The sequence below is a fragment of the Nicotiana sylvestris genome, chromosome 10, assembly GCF_000393655.2.
Source record: "Nicotiana sylvestris chromosome 10, ASM39365v2, whole genome shotgun sequence".
Taxonomy (NCBI): domain Eukaryota; kingdom Viridiplantae; phylum Streptophyta; class Magnoliopsida; order Solanales; family Solanaceae; genus Nicotiana; species Nicotiana sylvestris.
The window spans coordinates 12,582,931-12,606,263 of NC_091066.1; the positions used below are offsets into that span (position 1 = coordinate 12,582,931).

General features: G+C 37.5%; 1 protein-coding gene across 1 annotated transcript; it reads left to right on the forward strand.

Annotated features, from left to right (window-relative positions):
- The first annotated feature begins 292 nt into the window (after positions 1 to 292).
- LOC104229406 (F-box protein At2g02240-like) lies at positions 293 to 3,565 on the forward strand. The gene is made up of 3 exons (XM_009782051.2): positions 293 to 596; positions 2,567 to 2,688; positions 2,988 to 3,565. Exons 1-3 carry the CDS (start codon positions 336 to 338, stop codon positions 3,406 to 3,408), a joined length of 804 nt encoding a protein of 267 aa, XP_009780353.1. The 5' UTR covers positions 293 to 335; the 3' UTR covers positions 3,409 to 3,565.
- The last annotated feature ends 19,768 nt before the right edge of the window (positions 3,566 to 23,333 follow it).

Consider the following 23,333-nt stretch of genomic DNA (forward strand, 5'->3'; position numbering starts at 1 on the left):
CTTTTAAGATTTATTAATAATTGATTAATTATTCTTAAATAAAAAAAATCTTAATTTCCAATTCTAATGATAAATAGAATAATTGCCCAACATGGCGGCAGTACCTTTTGGTTGTGAATATGTAGGTTGATTTTTTTTTTTTTCTTTTGCCTATTTTCTAGTTTTAATTCATTTTAAACTTCAATTTTATTGGAGATGTGTCCAAAAAAATAACACTTGTTGAACTGTGATTATGCCACTTATCTTAGCGGTTAAGTATTTATACCGCTAAGACAAAGAAAACAAATGTGTTATATAAAGAGTTCTCAAGTTTAGGAACTTTATACAATTTTTCAATGGACTATTTTGGTTTGCTACCAGAAGGTTGTGTATCTGATATTATCTCTTTCTCTTCGCCAAAAGATGCAGCTATTTCTTCTGCTATTTCAAGAGGATTCAAATCTGCTTCTGAATCAGACACAATTTGGGAAAAGTTTTTGCCGTCTGATTTTCAACATATTATCTCTAAATCTGACTCTCAACTCCTTTTCTCCTCTAAAAAGGTCCTTTATTTCTGTCTCTGTGATTCCCCTCTTCTTATTGATGGAGGCAAATTGGTATGTCCTCTTTACTGTATAACCTTTTCTTTTAAACGAAGTCAGTCGGTTGCCACGTATAGGGTTGTTCATTCGGATCGGATATTTGAAATCCGAACCGATCCATTCAGTTTCGGATTCGGATTGGATCGGATTCGGATTGGTATACTTTAATCCGATCCGAAATTTGAAATCATTAGGGCATGTATAAATACTACACTTTAATTTTGGATAATTTGTACTTACTTTGCATCAACCTCTAAGTTATTACCTTTACAATTGCTAGATTTAGCTATATTGACGTGAACAGGTTCAACTAAACTCATAACTTTCGACGTGATGTAAAAATTCACTAAAATTGCAAAAATAGTGGATATGAACCCATAACTTTAAAAGTATAATGGGTTCAATGCTAAAAACCTTAAGAGTTAAACCCATATAATTTAAATCCTGGATCCGCCTCTGTATATAATACTATATGCATAAAATATTATTAAAAAAAACACTAAATTGTGACTAGAAGACTCGAGTTCAAATCGGGAACAAAATTGTCTTTTGGTATAGAGCGTTAAATTTCACATAGTGAATTTTCTATAGTTGGAATATGAATTAATCAGGCTAGTGGGTCTTTTGGGACCAAGTCCCAAAACGAATAACTACAACTAGTCTAACTGAAATGCAAAGTTAAATAGTCAATATTCTTTTTGAATAGACAAAAATATTCTTTTTGAATAGACAAAAAAGTAGGAGAGTGCAAATATAAAATGGGATATTGCTTTTATGAATACTTAGAATTTTCAGCTAATTGTCAATGTAGAAAGGTGTTATAGGTGATTGGCTAGGCGTAGTTATGAGCTACTATAGAACCTAGAACGGGCCACACCAACCCAGCCCATGAATTGATAGGGTTAGGCTAGGAGTTTTAGAGCCCATATAAAAATGAGGCCTTTTAGCCCAACCCACGTGAGCATGTGAGCCGCAAGGCTTGAACAAGGCTGGCCAGTATGTGGGCCAAATAAAAAAAAAGAGTACATAAATATAGTTAGATCTTAAAATTTAGTTATTTTTTAATGTTTAACTAATTAATATTGTATATAAATTGAATGTGTTTGATGAAGATGATGTGTTGGTATTGGATATATCACTATTATTATGATCTTTTTTTGCTTAGTTTGTTTTGAGTTGACGTTTAATGAATGAAATATTTTCTTTTTTTTAATTGTAATATATTGGGACAATGTCAAATATTATTTTGGGAGAAGATTTCTGTCTAACAATATGTCTTTTGACTTGTAAATATTTATTTTATTTTTATATTTAGATCGGAACTTAAATTTAAAATATTTTTAAAAATGGTGGGCCAACCCAAAGAGCCCGCATCCCATGTAGTGCTGGGATGGGCTAACTATTTTAGTAAAAATAGCACGGTCTATCCAGTTTTCGGACTGGTCATTCAAAAATAGCCAGCATTTACCAAGTCAATGGAAAATAGTCACTATTTTGTTGCAATAGAGACCGGTCCAACATAATATATTGGAGTTCGGTGCACTTGTGTATGAACTTCCAGCATATTATGCTGGACCGATATACTTTGTTGGCTCCAGTATACTATACTGGAGACTGGAGCACCGGTACTCCAAACTCCAGTATATTATGCTGGAGTATTTTTTCGGATTTTGAACAGTGTTTTTGTTCAAATTTATCTTTATGAAAAATGGCTAAATTTCGATTACTTTTGAAATTGGGCTATTTTTGAACGACCGCTTGTAAATTTGACTATTTTTGAATTTCTCCCACTATTTTATGGCCGATCAAAATGGTGGGTCGGCCTAGCCTAGCCTGTCAAATGCCAAGGCTCATGTGGGCTGGAATAGATTGGCTTGGGCAAACCTATATTGATAGTTCCTCCTAATTAGAAGCTGTCCTCATTTTTTTCCTCTGATTTTTCTCTGCATTTGTGATTTGATTTTTTTTCTCTCTTTTCAAAACAGAGCTTTTTTCTTGATAAGAAGACTGGGAAGAAATGTTTTATGGTAGCAGCTAGGGAACTTGCTATTTCTTGGGGAGTCGATACACCATGGTATTGGGAATGGATTTCTCACTCTGAATCCAGGTTTTATATTTTCTCTGTTCATTTTCATGAATTTATTGGTCTATTTTAGAAGAGACTTTGCTAATTAAAATACAAATATTAACAGCGGTGAAACCAAAAATTTCTCCAAGGGTGTTCAAATTTGAAAGAAGTAAAAAAAGATTCCGGCAAATGGTGTTCGATATATGTTTAATACCTCTTAAATCTAATATTTTACATATATACACGGTGTAAGTTTTGACGAAGAATGGTCAATTGACCATCCTTAGGATAATGTTGCTTCGTCCCTGATATTAACACAAGTACATTTTATTTTGCAGATTTTCAGAAGTTGCTCATCTCAAGGGTGTAAGTTGGTTAGATATCCGAGGCAAGATTGAAACTCAAATACTGTCAAAAAGAACAAAATATGTTGCTTATTTAGTGTTCAAATTGGCAGAAGGACATGAGGGACTAGAAATTGCTAATGCATATGTTAGATTTGTGAATCGCGAGAGCGAGAAGGAAGCTGAAGAACGAGCTAGCGTTGTGAGTCTAGTTGAACAAAAAGTTAAGAGACGTATTAAACGTAATGTGAAACATCCACGAAAAAGAGTCGATGGATGGATGGAAATAGAAATGGGAATTTTTTTCAATGAAACTGGAGAGGATGGAGATGTTGAAGCACGATTAATGGAGATTAAACGTCTTCATGGGAAAGGTGGCCTCATTGTTCAAGGAATGGAGTTTCGACCAGAATAAAGAAGAGAAGAAACATATACTCAGTTATGTATTGTTGATATATAAAAAGTGATATTTTATGGCTATGGACTAACTTTACTTCAAGATGGAAGAATGATTATAACAAGTTTACTCAGTTATGTATTGTTGATATATAAACAATGATATTTTATGGCTATGGACTAACTTTACTTCAAGATGGAAGAATGATTATAACAAGTTTTTTCTTTGGTCCGTGTTTAACCAAATTTAGGGATTTCGGTCAAAGTTTTATTTTTGAAGAACTCGGGTTACTGATAATCTAAAATAAAATGAATAAAGGAAATTGACTTTAGGAATAGTGGAATGAGCAGTAAGAAAACAAAGTAAATTGATATATTCCGATAATATTTCATGTCCTTATAAATTATCCGTCTTCTCCTTTTATAGCTATTTCTAAGTAATATGTTTCGTTCCTTCTATAATTGAGTCATTATTGTTGATGAACGACATTTAATGACATTTAATGTAACGTTACAATTAGCAATCATATTTGATTCAATACAGATTCCTTAACGTTTCCGTATTTAATGCCTGATAGTACGTATCTATTCTTTATTTGCTATCAGATTCATTCTCTTTCATCATAAAGAGGTTTGAGCACCTGTCCTCCTTGCCTTTTATCTGAACGTCTGCTCGTGCCTGTTGAAGCTCGTGCCTCTTTGATTATTCTTCATCACTTATTCTTCTTTAACTGGTCCACGTGTCATAATGTGTCGTCTTATAATGAATTCCATATATGAACTTAATTTTTCACAATACAGATAGTCCCCCCACTTACCATTTATTCATCAATAGAATATTTGGGAAGTGGATCTCATTAAAGCGAGAATATTTGCCGCCATTTAATTTTTCCCTAGAACTGATGCTTCAACTGTCTCTTCCATTTAATGTCCATGACACGTGGCATCTCATGGTTGGTTTTGCAACCTTTCAACGCCTTTTAAGTCTTTTTTTACGGCTTCACCAATTACAAAGCGTCAGTTTTCATTATGACGCTTCCATTATTGCACCTTTTCCTTTGACGGTTGCTTCTGACTATAGATATAATTTTTTTTCATTTGTCCTTTTCACAAAAGTTCAGAATATTTAATTCTAATCTTCATCTTCCTCGTACTACTATGTCTTCTTCAAACCCTAACCCTAGAAGAGTCCCCATAGTTGATAACTTTCCTCTTGCCCCTAGTAGGAGCAGAAGAGGAGGTAGACTACGTAATTTATGGTCTGCATCCATACGTGGTTCTTCTCTTCCTTCATCTAGTTCCAGTCATTCTTCTAGAACCAGAGGTTCTCTTTCTCAAAGATCTTCTTCTAAAGGTAAGGAAATTTCTGAACCTCTTCGTGAACCTTCAGTAGAGGAAATAGTTCCTGCGGAACTATCTTTCTACAATGATAGAGAGTCCCTTAGAAACCAAGTGTCCTCTTTAGATCGTGCTGATAACTACCCAACTCAGATCACAGAGGGTCTGATTTCTTTAGTTCGTAAAGACTGCCATTGGAGTCATGACTTCCCTATTATAATTCCCAATGCAAATCAAAGAATCACCTCATATTTAATTGGATTTTCTTTTGTTTATACATACCCTTTCACATTAGGTTTCAAACCTGCTATTGACCCTGTTATCCTTGAATTCTGTCATTTTTTCGATGTCTGTTTAGGTCAAATTGGTCCCATAGTGTGGAGGGTTGTTTCCTGTTTGAGGCATTTGACTAACATGGCCGGTGTGCCTCTCACTTTTGCCCATTTAATTCACCTTTACTCTCCTAGACTCTTTCGCCAAGGTGTTTTTACTTTAGTAGCAAGGAGAAAAAGAGTTCTGGTTAGTCCAGAAGACGACAGAGACCGTGGTTGGGACGCCAAGCTTGTTGCTGCCCCCACTGTTGGTTTAGTGGGTAATGAAAATGTTTCCTTCCCTGATAGTAGAATTTTGCATGTGAGTTTTCTTTTTAATAACTATCTCGTACCTTTTTTTCTCAATTTTTATGATCATTATCCTAATTTTCCTTTTCTTTTCTAGCAACCATGGGAATTATTGATGAAATTCCCAATTTCCGTGGTTGGGTAGGAAAATTGTTGAATATAGCCCCAATGGAGGGTAGATCTTGGAAAGCTCTCTCCCAACGGTTTGGTTGGAAAGTGAAAACTCATGGTAAGAGTTTTTTTTAACTTTTTATTTATTGCTTCCGCCAACACTTATTTTAATCCTTCTTCTTATCAGGATTTGCCGTTCGAGGTATTAGTGCTGAGGCGGTCGTAGCTTCTCGAATTTCTTTGGAAAGGGCCCAAGAGATTATTTTGGGCTCTTCATCGAAAAGAAAAGCTGATGTTGACCAAGACTCCGAGGAAGAGGAAGATGGCGTTCTTTGGTAAAAAGGCCACGAGCTCATAGACGAATCATTTCTGATGATGAAGCATCTTTCCCTTGTTCTATTCCTCTTACCGAGTCTGTTGAAGCCTCGGTGATGATTCCCGATGATGTTGTTCTAGCTACTGCTCATGATTTAGTTAAGCAACTTTTTAACCGCGGGTTTGGTAGTGAGAATTTAGATAAAGCACCCCTTGCTTCTTTTTCTAATCCCGTTCCTGTGATACCTCCTTTGCCAATCGTGGCTGTTACTATTCCTTCCTAGGCTGTTTTGACTGCTTCTATAGTTCCTCCTTTGACTACTCCTTCTTCAACTGTTCATTACAATGAGGTTGGTTCCTCAAGTAGAAATGAAGCTATGAGGCAAGTTACCATTGAAGTTCCTGTTGAGGGCAACCTTTTGAGGAAATCAGGTCGAGTTGACGTGTGGTTGAAGCCATTAATTGGTCCAGTTGAAAGAGCTAACCTTGATGGCCACAGTTCTTTGACTTTGATGAACGATATAGTGCATGCTTCTTTAAAGGTATCCTTTTTTCAAACTTTAATTTACCTTTTTTTTTTATTTTCAGTGTTCTTATTCCCTCCCCCCCCCCTTATTTTTAGGTCAATCTAATTGGCACGGAGATGATGAAGAGGGCTTCCCTCTCAGAGCAATTAGCGCGTGACTACCAAGTGGAGGCGGATAATTGGAAGGAACAATTTGAAAGTCTTCAAATCGACATGGAAATATTAGAAGAAAGTAAATGTACCTTAGAGCAGCAGGTAAGGGCTTGGACTTCAGAGTTGGCGGTTGAAAAGGCTTCATCAAGTCAGGCAGGTAAAGAAAAGAATCGTCTTGAAACCTCTTCTTATGAGCAACTGTCCAAGGCAAGTGAAGAGATCAGAGAGTTGAAGGCTCTCTTAGATAAGAAGGAAGCATATGCTGGTGAACTCGTGCAGACTCTGGCTCAAACTCAAAAAGACCTCCGGGTATCTTCTAATAAAGTTTGCTCCTTAGAAAATTTCCACGCTTCTCTTTAAACTTCTTATGAATCTGCCTTGGCTGAAAATGAGAAGCTAAGAAATGAAATTGCTGACTGGGAAACAGATTATGAGATTCTTGAAGATAAAACTGCCATTGAAGTGAGTTGGGCGTTTTTAAATTCTCGCCATGATACCCTTGTTGAAGTTAGCTGGGAGAATTTTAACTTGGAATCTGAGTTGGCCAAGATCAAAGAGACTATTGAGAAGACTCAGCAGAACTAAGATTTTTCTTCTCCCGTGGCTGAAGCTTCTGGAAATGTTGAAGATGATACGAGTATTCCCACTCCTTCAAGTCAAGTTGAGCTTGTTACTATTGATAACTCTGCTTCAGTTCCTTCAACTTCTCAGTGATAAGTTTATGATGTTTGACTTCCTTTGTTTTTTTTCTTTTTGGTAGTATGTGGTTGTAACCCTTGGTGTTTTTTAAGGGTTTGTTGAAAATATTAAGTTCCCAGACCTTTCATGGGGCGCTTTGTATAAACAACTTTTGGTTTATGACTAAGTTCATACTTAGTCTAAACTTTTTTAATATTAAGAAGTTTCCGTTGTTGTTCGAACTTCTGTTTTGTTTATTCTTGCCTTTATTTTTAAGGACTTACTAAATAACTTGCATTTTTATTTTTCAAAAATGCTTTTTTTTAACTTCATGAATACTTGAGTTAATCATGAATTTTATAAAAGAGAGCCCTTTTATATTCGACACTTAATGACGAAGACGTCTCAACTCCATAATGATGTTAATCGTACGATAAAAGAAATAGGAATACACATATTTTTTGGAATAACTTCGACAAGTTTTTATTTGAACATTTACCAAGTTTTAAATAGAACTTTACATGTATTTAAATAACTTCTATAACTTTCTCGTAACTGTTTTCCTTATAACAGATTTCAAAAGAGAAAATAAACACAAGGTTTTTACTTATAACCCGTTTCAGTACATTGCCTTTACCCTAACTATGATAAGATTTTTCTTTGGCTTTGGCTCGTGACTTTGTTCTGTACTTGACTCTTTGCTCCGACACTTGATTCTTTCAATGAGTAAACTTTTGAAGCTTGAACTTTGATTATTTTTCAATCTTCTTTGCCTTCTTTTATACACATGTCTATGTATATTAAATAGTCCCCCAAATGTTTGAGCTTTGAAGTATGAAGTCTCGAGCACTTGATTGTTCCTCTCATTTGGTCCATTCCTTGAAAAGGAAAAACACACAGGACTCGGAGGTGCGATTATGGATGAAGACTGCTTAACCCATCTGAATTTCTATCTATATAGTTGTAACCCTAGACCGGGAATTTTAATTTATTCCACGTGCCTTGCAGGTCGTGATTCATCATCTAGTACGGGCTAGCTTTTTACCTATCATCTAAAATCGTTAGTAAATTTTAACAATTCAAAAATAAAATTTTAAAATATGGATACTTGACCATGGGTATTCCTTAAAAATATTATCTCTTCAGGTGAACGACATTCCAATGTGAAGGTAATATCTTGCCATCCATCGTTTCCAGCTCGTATGCTCCTTTCTCTACGATACCATGAATCCTATAGGGTCCTTCCCAGGTTGGACTTAATTTTCCCGCATTGACCGCCTTCGTAGATTGAAAAACATTTTTGAGCACGAAGTTCTCAATTTTGAAGTATCTTAGGCGTGCTTTTCGATTGTAGTATTGTTCTATGACCTGTTTTTGTGTTGTCATTCTTATTAATACAGCTTCTCTTTTTCCTTCAAGTAAATCAAGGTTTATGCTCATTTCTTCCTCATTGGATTCTTCTGACGCTTGTGTATAACTTGTTCTTGGTTCTCCTATCTCAACAGGAATTAAGGCTTCGACTCCATATACCAATGAGAATGGTGTTTCTCCCGTACTTGTTTTTGTTGTCATGTGGTATGCCCATAAAATACCAGGTAGCAATTCTGGTCAATTACCTTTGGATTCCTCCAATCGTGTTTTTAAATTGTTGATAATGACTTTGTTTGTCGACTCAACTTGTCCGTTGCCCACCGGATGATAAGGTGTAGATGTAATCCTTTTGATCTGCCAACTTTGAAAAAACTCTATGATTTGTGCGCCTATAAATTGTGGGCCATTATCACACACGATTTCCTTTGTCACACTGAATCGACATATGATATTTCGCCAAATGAAAACACTAACTTCTTTTTCTAGTACATGTTTAAATGCTCCTGCTTCTACCCATTTAGTAAAGTAGTCAGTGAGAACGAGCAAGAATTTCACCTGTCCTTTTGCTTGTGGTAGCGGACCCACGATATCCATCCCCCATTTCATAAAAGGCCACAGTGCAATGACCGGATGTAGCAACTCCACAGGTCTATGCATGTTAGTACTGTACCTTTGGCATTTATCACATTTAGCCACGGAATTTTCCGCTTCTTCCTCCATTTTAGGCCAATAATAGCCTGCTCTAATCATGGTTCTTATCAGTGATCGCCCTCCTACGTGATTTCCACAATGCCCCTCGTGTAATTCTCTCATTACATATTCCGTTTGAGAAGGCCCAAGGCATCTTACTAAGGGACCACCGAACATTTTTCAATAAAGATTGCCTTGCTTTAAACAATATCGAGCAGCCTTTTTTCAGAGCGCGTGGACTTTCTTATTGTCTTCAGGAACAGTACCATACTGCAAAAAAGCAACAATCTCGTTCCTCTATTCCCAAGTTAAGTTATTAAAATTTACCTCATTTTTATCTGGATCGAGTAATGAATGAAACAAATGAATTACGGAAGCATTTTCATTGCTCGTTACATCTGCTGCAGATGCGAGATTGGCTAGGGCGTCCGCCTCAACATTTTCATCTCTTGGTATTTGTGTAACTTTTCAGGTTTGGAATTGCTTGATCAGATCTCGTACATTCTCTAAGTACTGCTACATTCGTGCTTCCCTGACTGTATAAGTCCCCAGCATTTGGTTAACTACGAGCTGCGAATCATTTTTGATTACAATTTGATTAATGCCAAGTTCTCGTGCCAGTTCCAAACCTGTAATCACAGCTTCATACTCTGCCTCATTGTTAGTTATAGAATAGCATTTTATGGCTTGTCGAATGGTTTCACCCATAGGTGGTACCAAAACTATTCCTAAACATGCTCCCTTCACATTAGATGAGCCATCAATAAATAAGGTCCAGATTCCTGGATTAGACCCGTTGAATACCTGTAATTCTTTTTCTGCTTCTAATTGCATCCCTTGGCTAAAATCAGCCAAAAAATCTGCTAACACCTGAGATTTTATCGCGGTTCTGGGCTGGTATGTAATGTCATATTCACTTAATTCTATAGCCCATTTGGCTAATCTACCCGACAATTCATGTTTGTACAATATATTTGTATTGGGAAAAAATGAATTTATACATGTTGAGACACGTGGACTGGTCAAATAGTCAAAGAATTATAATTAGTCAAGAGACACGGGCAACAGTAGAAATAAGCAAAGGCAAAGGAAGAGGCATGGGAGGATATTTAAAGGATTCAGTGCCCGTACCTATTTAGATCATTTATCAAAAGGAACGGATCTGACCATAATAAAGAGCGCAGATACGGAATTCAAAAGGCATTAAATACCGGATACGTTAGAGAATTTGTATTGATTACAATAATTGTGTAACGTAGCATTCAATGTCTTTAATTATTCATAATAGCCTCATTATGATTTGAAGGAAACGCATATCTTCAAGATACCTATAAAAGGGGGGTATCTAGTCACTTGTAAGGACAATGCACAATTGAAATATACTTTGATTCACTTGTTTTTCTCCTGATTACATTCTGGTAACTCCAATTACTCTCTTCTACATATTCTTTTGATTATGAGTAACCCGCGTTCTTCTAAATTCTAGCTTTGACTAAAATTCTTTTTTTGGTTAAACAAATTGGTTTCGTTACCGGAAATCTGATAATCTATTTTCTTTTCACTTGACCTTTCTTGTTACATTAATTATGTCTAATAACAATGACAACACCCCAGGAAACCAAGAGAACCAACAAAGTCAGGGAGGCCCACAGAATATTAACATTCAAGTTCCTACTCCGCAGGACTCTCCACGACAATCTCGTGAGGGTACTGTTTAACCAAAAAATAGAATTTTAGTCAAAGCTAGAATTTAGAAGAACGCGGGTTATTGATAATCAAAAGAATATGTAGAAGAGAGTAATTTAGAGTAACCAAAGTGTAATCAGGAGAAAAATAAGTGAATCAAAGTATATTTCAATTGTGCCTTGTCCTTACAAGTGGCTAGATACCCCCCTTTTATAGGTATCTTGAAGATATGCATTTCCTTCAAATCATAATGAGGCTATTATGAATAATTAAAGACATTGAATGCTACATTACACAATCATTGTAATCAATACAAATTCTCTAACGTATTCGGTATTTAATGCCTGTCGAATTCCGTATCTGCGCTCTTTTATGGTCAGATCCGTTCCTTTTGATAAATGATCTAAATAGGTACGGGCGCTGAATCCTTCAAATATCCTCCCGTGCCTCTTCCTTTGCCTTTGCTCGTTTCTACTGCTGCCCGTGCCTCTTGACTAATTATAATTCTTTGACTATTTGACCAGCCCACGTGCCTCAACATGTATAAATTCAATTTTTCCCAATACAGATAGTCCCCCCACTTTCCATTTATTCATCAATTGAATATTTGGGAAGTGGATTTCATTAAAACGAGAAATTTTTGTCACCATTAATGCTATGACAAAATTGACGCTTCAATTGTCACTTCCATTTAATATTTCATGCACGTGTCAATTTTTCATTGGCTCTGCAGTTTTTGCAGCCTTTTTCAAGGTTTTTACGGTTCCACTATTAACGAAGTGTCAGTTATCATAATTATGGTCTTTCCACCTCTGCACTTTTACCTTTGGCGGTTGCTTATCGGTATAAATATAATTTTTTCCTTTGTCTTTTATCACATAAAGCTTATTGAACACTTATTTCTCCAAATCTTTGTTGACTTCTTCCTTAGATCATTCCTCTTCGATATGTCTTCTCCAAGCCCTAACCTGAGAGAGTTTACATTACTGACTCCTTCCCTAATGCCCCTATTAGGCACAGAAGGGGAGGTAGACTCCGTAGTTTAGGATCTACTCGAGGAGGTGGTTCGTCTATGCCTTCTTCTAGTTCTGGTCCTTCCTCTAGAACCAGAGGTTCCCTTTCTCAAAAATCTTCTTCTAGGGGTAAAGATCATTATGAACCTTTACGCGAACCTTTAGTAGATGAGATAATCCCTTCAGAATTGTCTTTTTACCATGACAGGGAATCTCTTAGAAACCAAGTTTCCTCATTAGATCGAGTCGATGCTTATCCTACTCAAATTACAGAGGTTTTGACTCCTGTGGTTCGTAAGGACTGTCATTGGAGTAATGATTTTCCCATTATTATCCCTAATCCGAATCAGAGAATTACTTCCTATTTAACGGGGTTCTCTTTTGTTTACACTTACCCTTTTACTTTAGGGTTTAGACCAGCAAGTGACCCAGTCATTCTTGAATTTTGCCGTATCTTCAATGTCTGCTTGGGTCAAATTGGCTCAATCATATGGAGGGCAGTTGCCTGTTTAAGGCATTTAGCCACCAGAGCTGAAGCTCCTTTTACTTTCCCTCACTTGATTCATCTTTACTCACCTAGACTTTTTCGTAATGTTGTTTTTACACTAGTAGCCAGGAGTAAGAGGGTTTTGGTGAGCCCTGAAGATGACAAGGATCGTGGCTGGTATGCCCGATTTGTTGCTACCCCCACTGTTGGTTTAGTGGGTGAAGATAATGTTCCCTTCCCTGAGAAGTGAAATTTTGCACGTAGGTCTTTTATCTCTCTCGTACCTTATTCTTTCAAGTTTATCAGCTTTTCTAATTTTACCCCCCCCCCTTGTTTTTTTAGCAACCATGGGAGTTGTGGGGGATGTTCCCAATTTCCGTGGTTGGGTAGATAAATTGCTGAAGATCGCGCCAATGGACGGTAGGTCTTGGAAAACACTTTCTAACCGCTTTGGTTGGAAGGTTAAAACTCATGGTAAGAGTTCACATTTTGTTCTTTTCGTGCCTATATTCTTCTTTATTGTTTTAACTTTTATCCTTCTTTTTGTCAGGATTTGCTATTCAAGGGGTTACTGCTGAAGCAGTTGCGGCCTCTCGTGTTTTTTCGAGGATTCGTACTCCTTCGGGAACCTGTATCTCTCTAGAGAGAGCTCGAGAAATAGTCTTGGGTTCCTCTTCTGCGAAAAGGAAGGCTGTTGAAGAGGAAAATTTTGAAGAAGAGGAAAATGGGAATCTGTTGGTAACGAGGCCACGAGTTAGGAGACGCATTGTTTCTGATGACGAAGCTGAAGTCTCGGTTTCTTTTACCGAACCTGTTGAAACTCCAATAATAATTCCTGATGATGACGTCACTCCCTACGATACTCGTGAGTCTATCAACCAACTTTTTGTCAGTGGATTTGGTCGTGAAGATGTCGGGCCTGTTTTAGACGAAGTACCTTTATCATCTTTTTCATTACCCGTGCCCGTGATTCCTTCTTTACCGGCCCCAGCTATTTCCGTTCCTTCTTCTACTGCTCTTACCTCTTCTCCAGCTCCTCCTTTGGCTATTCCCCCATATAGTTCATCATACTGAAACAGGCTCTTCAAGTAGAAGTGTCGCTATGAGGTGGGTAACTATTGAAATTCCTACTGAGAATAGCCTTTTGAGAAAATCAGGTCAGGCGGATATATGACTGGAGCCTCTTATTGGCCCAATTGAAAAAGTAAAGCTAGAGAGCCACAGTTCCTTGACTTTAATGAATGATATCGTGCATGCCACACTGAAGGTATTTTCCTTCTCTCCCTTTTTACTTTGCAAAATTTTTTCATATTTGAGATTCTTATTTCTTCTCTTTTCTTTTTTAGGCTAATCTCATTGGCACAGAGTTGATGAAAAGAATTGCTCCTTTGGAGAAGATAGCACGCGACTCTCAATTGGAAGCAACCAATTGGAAGGGGCAATTTGAGAGTGCTCAGCTTGATATAGAGAGATTACAAGAGAACAAGAATACCTTAGAGCAGCGAGTACGGGCTTTAACTTCAGAATTGGTGGTTACAAAAGCTTCTTCACACCAAGCAAAGAAAGACAAAGAGCATCTCGAGTCCTCCTTCTCAGAGCAGCTATCTAAAGCTAGTGAAGATATCAGAGAATTAAAGGCTCTTTTGAATTAAAAGGAAGTTTACTCTGGGGAGCTTGTGAAAAATTTGACTCAAGCACAAGAAGACCTCAGAATATCTGCTGATAAGGTGCGTGCTTTAGAATGCTCCCATGCCTCTCTTCATGCTTCCCACAGCTCCGCCTTGGCTGAAAATGAAGAGCTAAAAAATAAGATCGCTGCTTGGGAAAAGAATTATGAGATCCTTGAAGAAAAATCTGCTGTTGAGGCAAGTTAGGCTTTTTTGAATTCCCGTCGTGATACCCTACTTGAAGCTGGCCAAGAAAACTTCAACCTGGAGTTAGAGGTAGGTAAAATCAACGAAACCATTGAAAAGGCTCAACAGACTCAGGACTTCCCTTCTCTTGTGGATGAAGTTCTCGTGGCTGAAGCTCTTATGAATGTTGAAGCTGATACGGGTATCATGACTATTTCAAACCCGATTGAGCCCGTTGCTGCAAGTCAAGTTGAAGCCGCGCCTGCTGATGTACTTGCCCAAATTGAGCCTGCTGTTATCGATGTTCCCGCCTCAATACCACAAACTTCTCAATGACCAGTTTTAATCATTCAAATGATTTTATTTTTGTTTTGATTTTGGAAGATTGTAATCAAACCCTTAACTTCATTTCAGGGTTGATTTCAGGAACGTCAGTCCCCAAGTCTTTTAATGGGGTAATCTAAACAATTCTGTAGTTTTATGACTAAGTTCGAACTTAGTCTTAGATTTTTTTTTACATATTAAGAAGTTTTTATCTTAAACTTCTGCCTACTTTATTCTCGCCTTTATTTTTAAGGACTTACAGAATAATTTGCATTTTTGTTTTATGAAAAATGCTTCTGTTAACCTCATGATTAATTTAAACATGAGTTTTATAAAAGAGGACCCTTTTATATTCCAATACTTAATGAAGAAGACGTCTCAACTTCATAATGATATTATCATACGACAAAAGAAATAGGAATACACATGTTTCTCTGAAATAACTTGGACAAGTTTTTATTTTTGAACCTTGTCTAGTTCCGAATAAAACTTTACATGTATTTGAATTACATCTATAACTTTCTCGTAATTGTTTTTCTTGTAACAAATTTAAAAGAAGTGTGAGCACGTGATTTTTGCCTTAAATATGATTATTCCCAAAATCCCAAACAAAATAATTTTTCTTTATTTTTACAATTGTTGTGCATTTTGGTGTCATTTTCTGATGATTGTTGCATTCTATTTGCGCATGTTAATTCTTATAAAATACAAAGAATATGCATTTGCATTTAGGTTTTAATTTTTATATTTAGTATCAATTAAGGGATAATCGGTTTAGAACAAAGCATAAAAAATCACAAAAAAATTTGGGAATTAATTAGTCTTTGTTTTGAAATAATTAGGATTTTTATGTTAGTTTTACATCTTTATCGTAAAAAAAAGAAAAGAAGAAGAAAGTATTTAAAAAATAAGAAAAGGAAAAAGAAATAAAGAGTAGAAATTTGTTCTTAATAGAAGACCCAAATTTGGGCCAATTTGTTGGATTTTTCAGGCCCAAACGCCCTAAACCTGTTGCAAACCAGTCCAGCCCAAATCCCCAACCCGGTCTGGTCCCTAGTAAGTCCAAACGACGTCGTTTCCCCAGCATTTAACCACGACCGTTGGATCTCATCAATCCAACGGTCCAGATCTAACTAGGATGTTGGGTATATAAATGTCCGAAAACTTCCCCTACCCCATTTGTCTCGTCTTCCTCACCCCGCCTATCCTCTCAAACCCTAACCCGCGCCGCCCCTAAATCCCTCGCCGGCGGTGAACGTCACCTGCACCGTTCAAGCCCAAAATTACACCACTCGTCCTCCTCACTCTCCTCTTTCCATTGCACCCACTGGTTCCCCTCGAATAAGGCCGGAGCTCATCGAATCTTCGATTGAAGTTTCCGGTCAGATCGCAGGTTGATCCAAACCAGCCCAAAGTCATACCACACAATCCCCAGTCTTCCCTCAACACTAATCCATGATTATTTTCCTTCAAATCATTGTGAAACGACTCGAATCTTAGATCTAAGAATTTCTGGCCAAAACCCTAAACCAAAATCTTTATGATTTCGTACCGTAGTATCCTTAACCATGTGTTCTCTTGTAAGAACACATGGTTAGGGATGTTGCGTGTCAAAAATTTGAAAGGATTCAGACGTCTGTGACTGGCCGGAGTTCCTCGTGCTTCTGTGAGTCTTTCCTGTTTCTTTTCACTCGCATGGTTGAAGTTTTAGTTACAGTCTTGGTTTCATTAAGTGTTCTGTTAAATTTACGATTTATTTTGTGTATTAGTATAATTCTGTCAATTGCTGTTAGTTCTGAGTTGATATTTGTTTGAATGATTGTGAGTTTATGGGTTAAGAATTAGTTTAAATTCGTTTAATGTTGATCATGTTAGCTTAAGCTTAGCTTTGATCGATCCTGGTTTCTGGGTTCTCTTAGTTTGATTGAGTTGGTATAATTGAACAATTGGGTTTAGTCAGTTTGATTAGTTGATTTCTGGTTGCTAATTAATCAATTTCAGTTAGTTTTAGATTAACTTAGGGGATTGGTTATTAGCTATTAAGGATGAGGGTAGGTTCAGTAACTTTGAGAAGCCTTCAGGGGTAGTTTGGGTATGGAAAAGGGTAGTTCTGATAGGAATAGTAATTTCAAAGCATAGGAAAGCGCAGTATAGGTATTTTATGGGTAGAAGAATACCCTAGGGCCTTCTAGAATAGGATTTTAGTGCACATTTCAGCACAATAGGGGTGTTTACTTGTTTAGCAAGTCAAGAATAGAGGGACTAAATTGAAATAAGGGAGGGACTAAAAAGAAGGCCTAAAATCTGATCTATTCTCTTTGGTTGCCTATATAAGGGCATGAAATGCCTTGGGAAAGGGGGTTCTTCTTCGGCCTTGAACTCTGAGCTCAAAAATCCCCACCAAAAACTCTCCTCCCTGCTTTCAATTTTAGCTGGCATTTTAATTCCAAGTTTATTCAGAAAACAAAACATCAAAAATGAAGAAATCCAAAACAATTTTACAGTTTTATTACTAGTTTTGGATTTCAGTTGGGTTTGGGTCTAGCAGGATTGCAGGGGTATTTAGATTCAGCTGTGAGGGCTGGGAGTGTATTTTCAAGTGTGTGTTGAATTGATCTGTGGAGTCTGCTGGTATTTCTGGTTTTCAAAAGCAGTTCTTGGTATGTTCTGTGGTGTATATTGTTGAGTTTGTTGCTGTTGCTGTTCAAAGTAGCTGACTCCTTTCCTTTTCTCTATTTACATTTCAATTTCCAGGTACATGTTTTGTAGCTCTCAAGTCTATGGAAATGAAGTAAATATGCTGTTTGAAGTTGATATCTGAACTCCTCCTATTTTTGTTTGATTTTAATATATAAAACAGTTAGCTTACTCGATATTTCGTGTCATTTGTGTACTAGACTAATCCTGGATTGTATAAATTGGATTGATGAACTATTAAGCATGAGTTTCTTCATTTTGACTATTAAGTGGGTTCTTGGGTATTTAGATTCGTGTATGTAATCAAAACCGTGGACTATTAGACTGATATTCGTCATTTAGCTATGTTATAGTGTAATTTCAGTTGGTGTAGTGTAACTTGGAAATCAGGAGAAACTAGAACAAAAAAAATGATTTGAGATCCATGACTTCTATTCGTGTTAATAACTGGAGATTGAGCAGGAAATCAGTATGTAGTTTGGGTCAGCTTAGAATAAATGTTCTTATTGCCCTGTGTTAATTCAAAAACAGGAATTAGAAGTAGTTAAAGTGTAATTGCTTCAAAATATTCCAATCACTCTGAAATTGGTTCGTAAGTATCGTTAATTGGTATAGTTGTGTCAAATTCCACAATTGTTTGAGAATTGGTTTATGACTGGTATGTGGTTTGTTGGTGGTTTAACTTGTTAATCACCATTAGTTTACCTTAAATACTTTAATTAGCCTATTGAATGGTAGTCCTTGTCCGAGTGTTATCACGTCAAGTTTAAAGTAAATTGCCAATTGCTATAATCTCATTTCATTGTTGTACTGATTGGATTTTAGTTTGAAAGTTTGGGCTCAATATTGGCCAGCCAGGCCCACTCCCTTTTAACTTAAATCGGTTTGAGGCCTGGAAGATATCATTTGACTTGGGCCAAAAGGTAATGCTAAAAGCCCAAGGTTGGACAGAACCAAAAGCGAAGCATGCCTTACCTGCTTGTTACTTGGGCTAATTGCAAAAGCCCAAGATTACCGAAGATTCGAATCATGGACAACCCCGGATTCAAAATAGTAATTCTTAAACGATGCTAATTAATTAGGACTTTACTTTTATTCATAGAGACAATTAAGTAGAAAATTATAGAGTGCTTTAGGTTTGCCTTTTAAAACAAAATGAGATGAACCTCGCTAAAATAAAACGCATAAATTGTGGGGCCCTCGTTAAATAAATACATTAAAATACTTGGAATTTGGGAGGGCCGTTTAGTGAATTTCACGACCTTCCCCAAAATAATATTGCGTTAGAATCTTTAGACGCGATTTAATTAAATTACTTTCTTAAACTCGGGTGCGCATTGATGCGACCCAAATCCAAATCTCGACAAAGTCGAAATGTGTCGATAACCACGGGTGCATTGATTGCGACGTGGTTCGAAACGCATTTTCACGACGTCGCAAGTCTTTTAAAATAAATAATGATAAAGCAGTGTAAAATTAATAAAAGGCACATAGGTTAGCATGTATTGGAATCAGATAAAATAAAATACAATAGTTAAGCGACCGTGCTAGAACTACGGAGCCCGGGAATGCCTAACACCTTCTCCCGGGTTAACAGAATTCCTTACTCGGATTTCTGGTTCGCAGACTGTTAACAGAGTCATATTTTTCCTCGGTTCGGGATTCAACCGGTGACTGGGACACCATTAATCTCTCAAGTGGCGACTCTGAATATTAATAATTAAATCCCGTTTCAATTGTCCTTTAATTGGAAAAACTCCTTTACGCCCTTTGCGGGTTGTAGTAAAAGAGGAGGTGTGACAGCTCTGGCGACTCTGCTGGGGATCGAACCCACAATCTCTGGTTTCGCAGGGTTCAGAATTCGAGCTTAGATAAATTGTTGTATTTGGTTGTATCTATTTTTCCTACATGTTTTGTGCTGAATATGCTAAATGTTACCGCTTTAATATTATCTGAACTGTATATAAACTGTGCCGACATCCTTCTCTCTTCACCTCCAGGGATGTGCTTACTGGTTAAGACTCCCTATTCTGTTAGTGTCATACCCTGAAATAAGAAAGAGGTCAGACAAGTTACGAAGCCGGATGGCCTTTTGGTTCCCGGTAAGTTGCCCCCTCCTCGACTTGAGTTGTCCGCTCAGGTACACAGTCTAGAACGCCGACCCAAGTTTTGAATATAGAATAACGTGACTTCATGCCGGATCCCTGGTAGGAACGCTTATTTGCATCAAGTTGCATTTGACTTAGGGGACTCAACACAGGGGTTGGGTCCGTCTAAGACTAGCAACCTGAAATGAAAATACCATCATGATGCATCCTACTTGCTCTGTACATATATTTGTTTCGGGCTTGCATGTTGATCGGTTTCTGAATCTCAGGAATGTTGGAAAATGGAAAAAAAAGAGAAAAGAGGAAAAAAAGAAGAAATATCAGTTAGGGAGTTAATTGATTATTTTAGAAATAAAAATCAATGACCAATTACTGGCGAAACTCTGAGAATAAAAAGGGAAATGTTTTATTTTGTTTTACTAAAAAAAAGCAAAGAAAAAATAGAAAAAAGAATCTTTTATTTTTGGAAAGTTGGTTGTTGAAAACGAAAAGGATAAGAAAAGTTTTTGTTTTAGTTTGAAAAACATAAGTTGTTTCATTATTTGTTGAAAAAGGAAAGGAAAAAAGAGTCTTTTATTTTTAGTTTGGAAAATAGGTTGTTTTATTGTCTGTGGAAAATGAAAAAGAAAGAAAAGAGTGTTATTTTTAGCTTGGAAAAATAGGCTGTTTTATTTGTTGAAAAGGAAAAAGAAAAAGAGAGTCTTGTTTCTAAAAAAAGTTTTTATTCGCTTATGAAATGAAAATGGAAAAGAGTCATGTTTTAAAATAGTTCGATTAATTTGCCCGAACTACGCAGGTTTGATTCTCACAGGGCGTGAGATACGTAGGCAACCCTCATCGGGTCCAACCCTCCCTTTTGCAAAAATAACCAGAAAATATCAAAATTTTAATTTTGTCATAAATAAACCAAGTGATGTCGTTTTGTCAAAATTAGCCAAATGTTCCCAAACGGAACGCCGGAAGGCTGACCTTGCATAGATAGCCACCTATGGTCATATTTTTTGTTCGATCCACACAGCCTTAAGTTTTCGTCCTCGAGGCGTTGAGAGGTCGTGTTGCAATACTGGACATTTTTATCTTAAATTAAAAAAAGAGAAGTAAGAATTGTGAATAAGCTAAGCAGAGCCGTCTTGTCATAAATAGCCTTAAAATCTTTGTTCCCAAAATGCTGAAGGGCCATGTTTGAGAGTCAAGTGCTTCGCTTGAAAATATATCGGTAATTTCGAGTCGAATATAGATAGTTTTTTTTGAGTCAAATAAAAGTTTTCTTTTTGCTTAAACGCTTTAATAAATGTGCAGTATGAGCACGATGATAAATGAGCCCTTTTCAATAATGACCAAAATCCCTTTTGAGCTACATTTATGGTGGAATGATTTAGGCAAAGAGGGGCAAGACGAAGTGAAAAAATATTTGAAAGACCTTCCGGATTTATTAAACATTCAGCCTCGAGGGGATATTATCAGGGCATTGATCGCCCATTGGGATTCGGCACATAATGTATTTCATTTCTCAGACTTTGAGCTCACCCTGACATTGGAAGAAATAGCGGGGTATATTGGAAGTGATCAAGCTCTATTGAGGTTTAAATACTTGATTGCTCCTAGGGCCATTACCATACACCGGTTCTTGGATTCCTTGAAAATACCCCGAACAGTTCATCATCCAGATTTTGCAAAGGGTTTCTGCAGTTTCCGCTTCATGTATGATAGATATGGCCATGTGGGTGGGTTCAACAATCCAGCTTTTAAGCTATGCAGTAGAAATAGCCGACAAAAATGGGAGGAACACAGATGGGTGGCATTTATGATAGCCTTTTTGGGCCTCATAATATTCCCAAGGAAAGATGGTAATATTGATTTGAAAGTAGAGGGAGTCGTCAGTACCTTGCAAACCATGGGGAAAAGCACTTTAGCACCTATGATCGTGGCTGACATCTTCCGGGCTCTCATTGCGTGCAAAGTTGGGGGCAAATTTTTTGAGGGATGTAACTTGTTGTTACAAATGTGGATGACTGAGCATTTGTGCCCATGCTCTCAGTTATTGAGTTATGGTTCGGTTGAGAAAACTTGTATAGGAGAATTTTATACAGAATCAAAGGGGCTAGTCTACCTGAAGGAGTCACGCCCTGGACATCATTATTTCGGAACCTCAATGCCATCCAGATACAGTGGGTGCTTGGATGGTTGCCTGTCGAAGAAGTCATATATATGCCAGCCGCCCGGCCGCATTTTCTGTTGATGGGACTCAAAAGCATCCAGCCCTATGCACCATATCGGGTTCTGAGGCAACTCGGGATGTATCAAGTAGTACCGAGAGATGAAGATTTGAGTACCCAGGTGGTCGAAATTAGTCCTGACGGTCGGTTCCCCGAGTAAGAGGTCCGCCAAATCTGGAGTGAGTGTCAACATCTGATGGCAAATACTTGTGTGTCAGATAGGGTCAAAGGGGAAGTTGCCCCAGGGTATCACGATTGGTTCAGAGGTGACATGGCATGTGGAAGACCGGCTAAAAGACCTCATCTCGAAGATTTCGCCAAGTCGTCACAAGAGCAGTGGGATTGGTTAGCAAAGGAAGAAGGCTATCGAGTTGAGATTGGTAAACTGAAGCAGCAAGTTGAGAGTCTGAAATTCGAGAACGGTGTACAAGTTGCCACGGATCAAGGTGAAAAGAATAGACTGGCTCGAGAAAATGAAGCACTTAGGGCCCAAATCCGGCAGTTGAAGATAACCATCGATAAGCAACCGAGGAGCCGATCCGATGAGCAATTGATAAAAAGATTGGAAAACGAAGTCAGGGAATGGCGGGATGAATTAGAAAAATCTGAGAATGTCATGGCAGAACTTAAAGCACAATGGGCTACAAGAACTGAGGAGCGTCGCCAATACTTGAATCAGTTGAAAAGGGACCATGAGAAAATTGTTGCCAATTTAAAGAGAAAAGTGGTTGCCCTTGAGGGTAAAGCGGTTAGGCAGGCTAGAGATTTTGAAATTGAAAGTGGACATTGTTACGACTTGTTGGCCCGAATGGAGGTAGAAGTGCAGCGGCTGCAAGACCAACACCTGCAGGACTCTCGAGCTTTAAAGACATGCAACGATCAGATAAGACGCTTGCTCATAGAAAAGAAGCAAACAAAAGACAGGATTAGAGCCATTGCTCATGCCATTTTCAGGAGATGCCGGGTTTGTGAAGACATGACCCATACTACTTTTGTCTCAGCAGTGATGATCTATGTGAAGCGAACCATGAATGAGTTAGAGCAGCTTGAAAGGGATTTGGATCCTAGGCTCGCGGCGAGGCCGAACGACGCCCCGCAGACACCTAAATTTGAAGCACTAGAATATGCATCGTCCGTATCTGTAATTTTCTACCATTTTTTGAGTCAGTCTTTCGTATGTCCGTTATCTTTCCGGGTCAAGCATGTTTGCAGTCTTAGAGTCTGTGGTTTGCTTTTAAGTTGCGTATGTTAGTTTCTTTCCAAAAAGTGTTGAGTTTGTAAGAGTTTGTTTTAGTAATGAAAGTTGAAAATTTTATTTCCACCCTTTATTTTCGCATTTATTTTCATGAACTAAGCTTGGTCTGATTCGTGCGGGGTCACGATACGTAGGCAATCCCGATAGGATTCAACCATAATCGTAAGAAAGAAAAAACAAGGAAAAGAGAGAAAGAGAGAAAAGAGCGGAAAAATAAAAGAGAAATGAGCGGGAACACAAAAGAGAAAGAAACAAAAGAAAGAGAAGAGCACAAGAAAGGGATGAGGTGAGGAAATTTGAAAGGAGGGTAAAAAGAAACGAGGAACGAAGTGCCGGGATGACGCATGCGATCAAGCAAATGTATAATAGACATGATTAACTGTATAAGTGCATTCATACCAACGTGCGGTTGTTAAATCTATTAAAACTTGATCGCTAACAGAGTGGTTGTCCAAATGTGTGAGTACAGGCAGGTGGTTAGTTGATTGGCAATTCTGGCAACT

Bases quoted from the DNA above. Each gene is read 5' to 3' on its own strand.
- LOC104229406 (XM_009782051.2), top strand. From the start codon at position 336: ATGGACTATTTTGGTTTGCTACCAGAAGGTTGTGTATCTGATATTATC. The intron at 597-2,566 runs GTATGTCCTCTT...TTTTCAAAACAG, and splicing joins TTATTGATGGAGGCAAATTG to AGCTTTTTTCTTGATAAGAA. The intron at 2,689-2,987 runs GTTTTATATTTT...TTTATTTTGCAG, and splicing joins ATTTCTCACTCTGAATCCAG to ATTTTCAGAAGTTGCTCATC.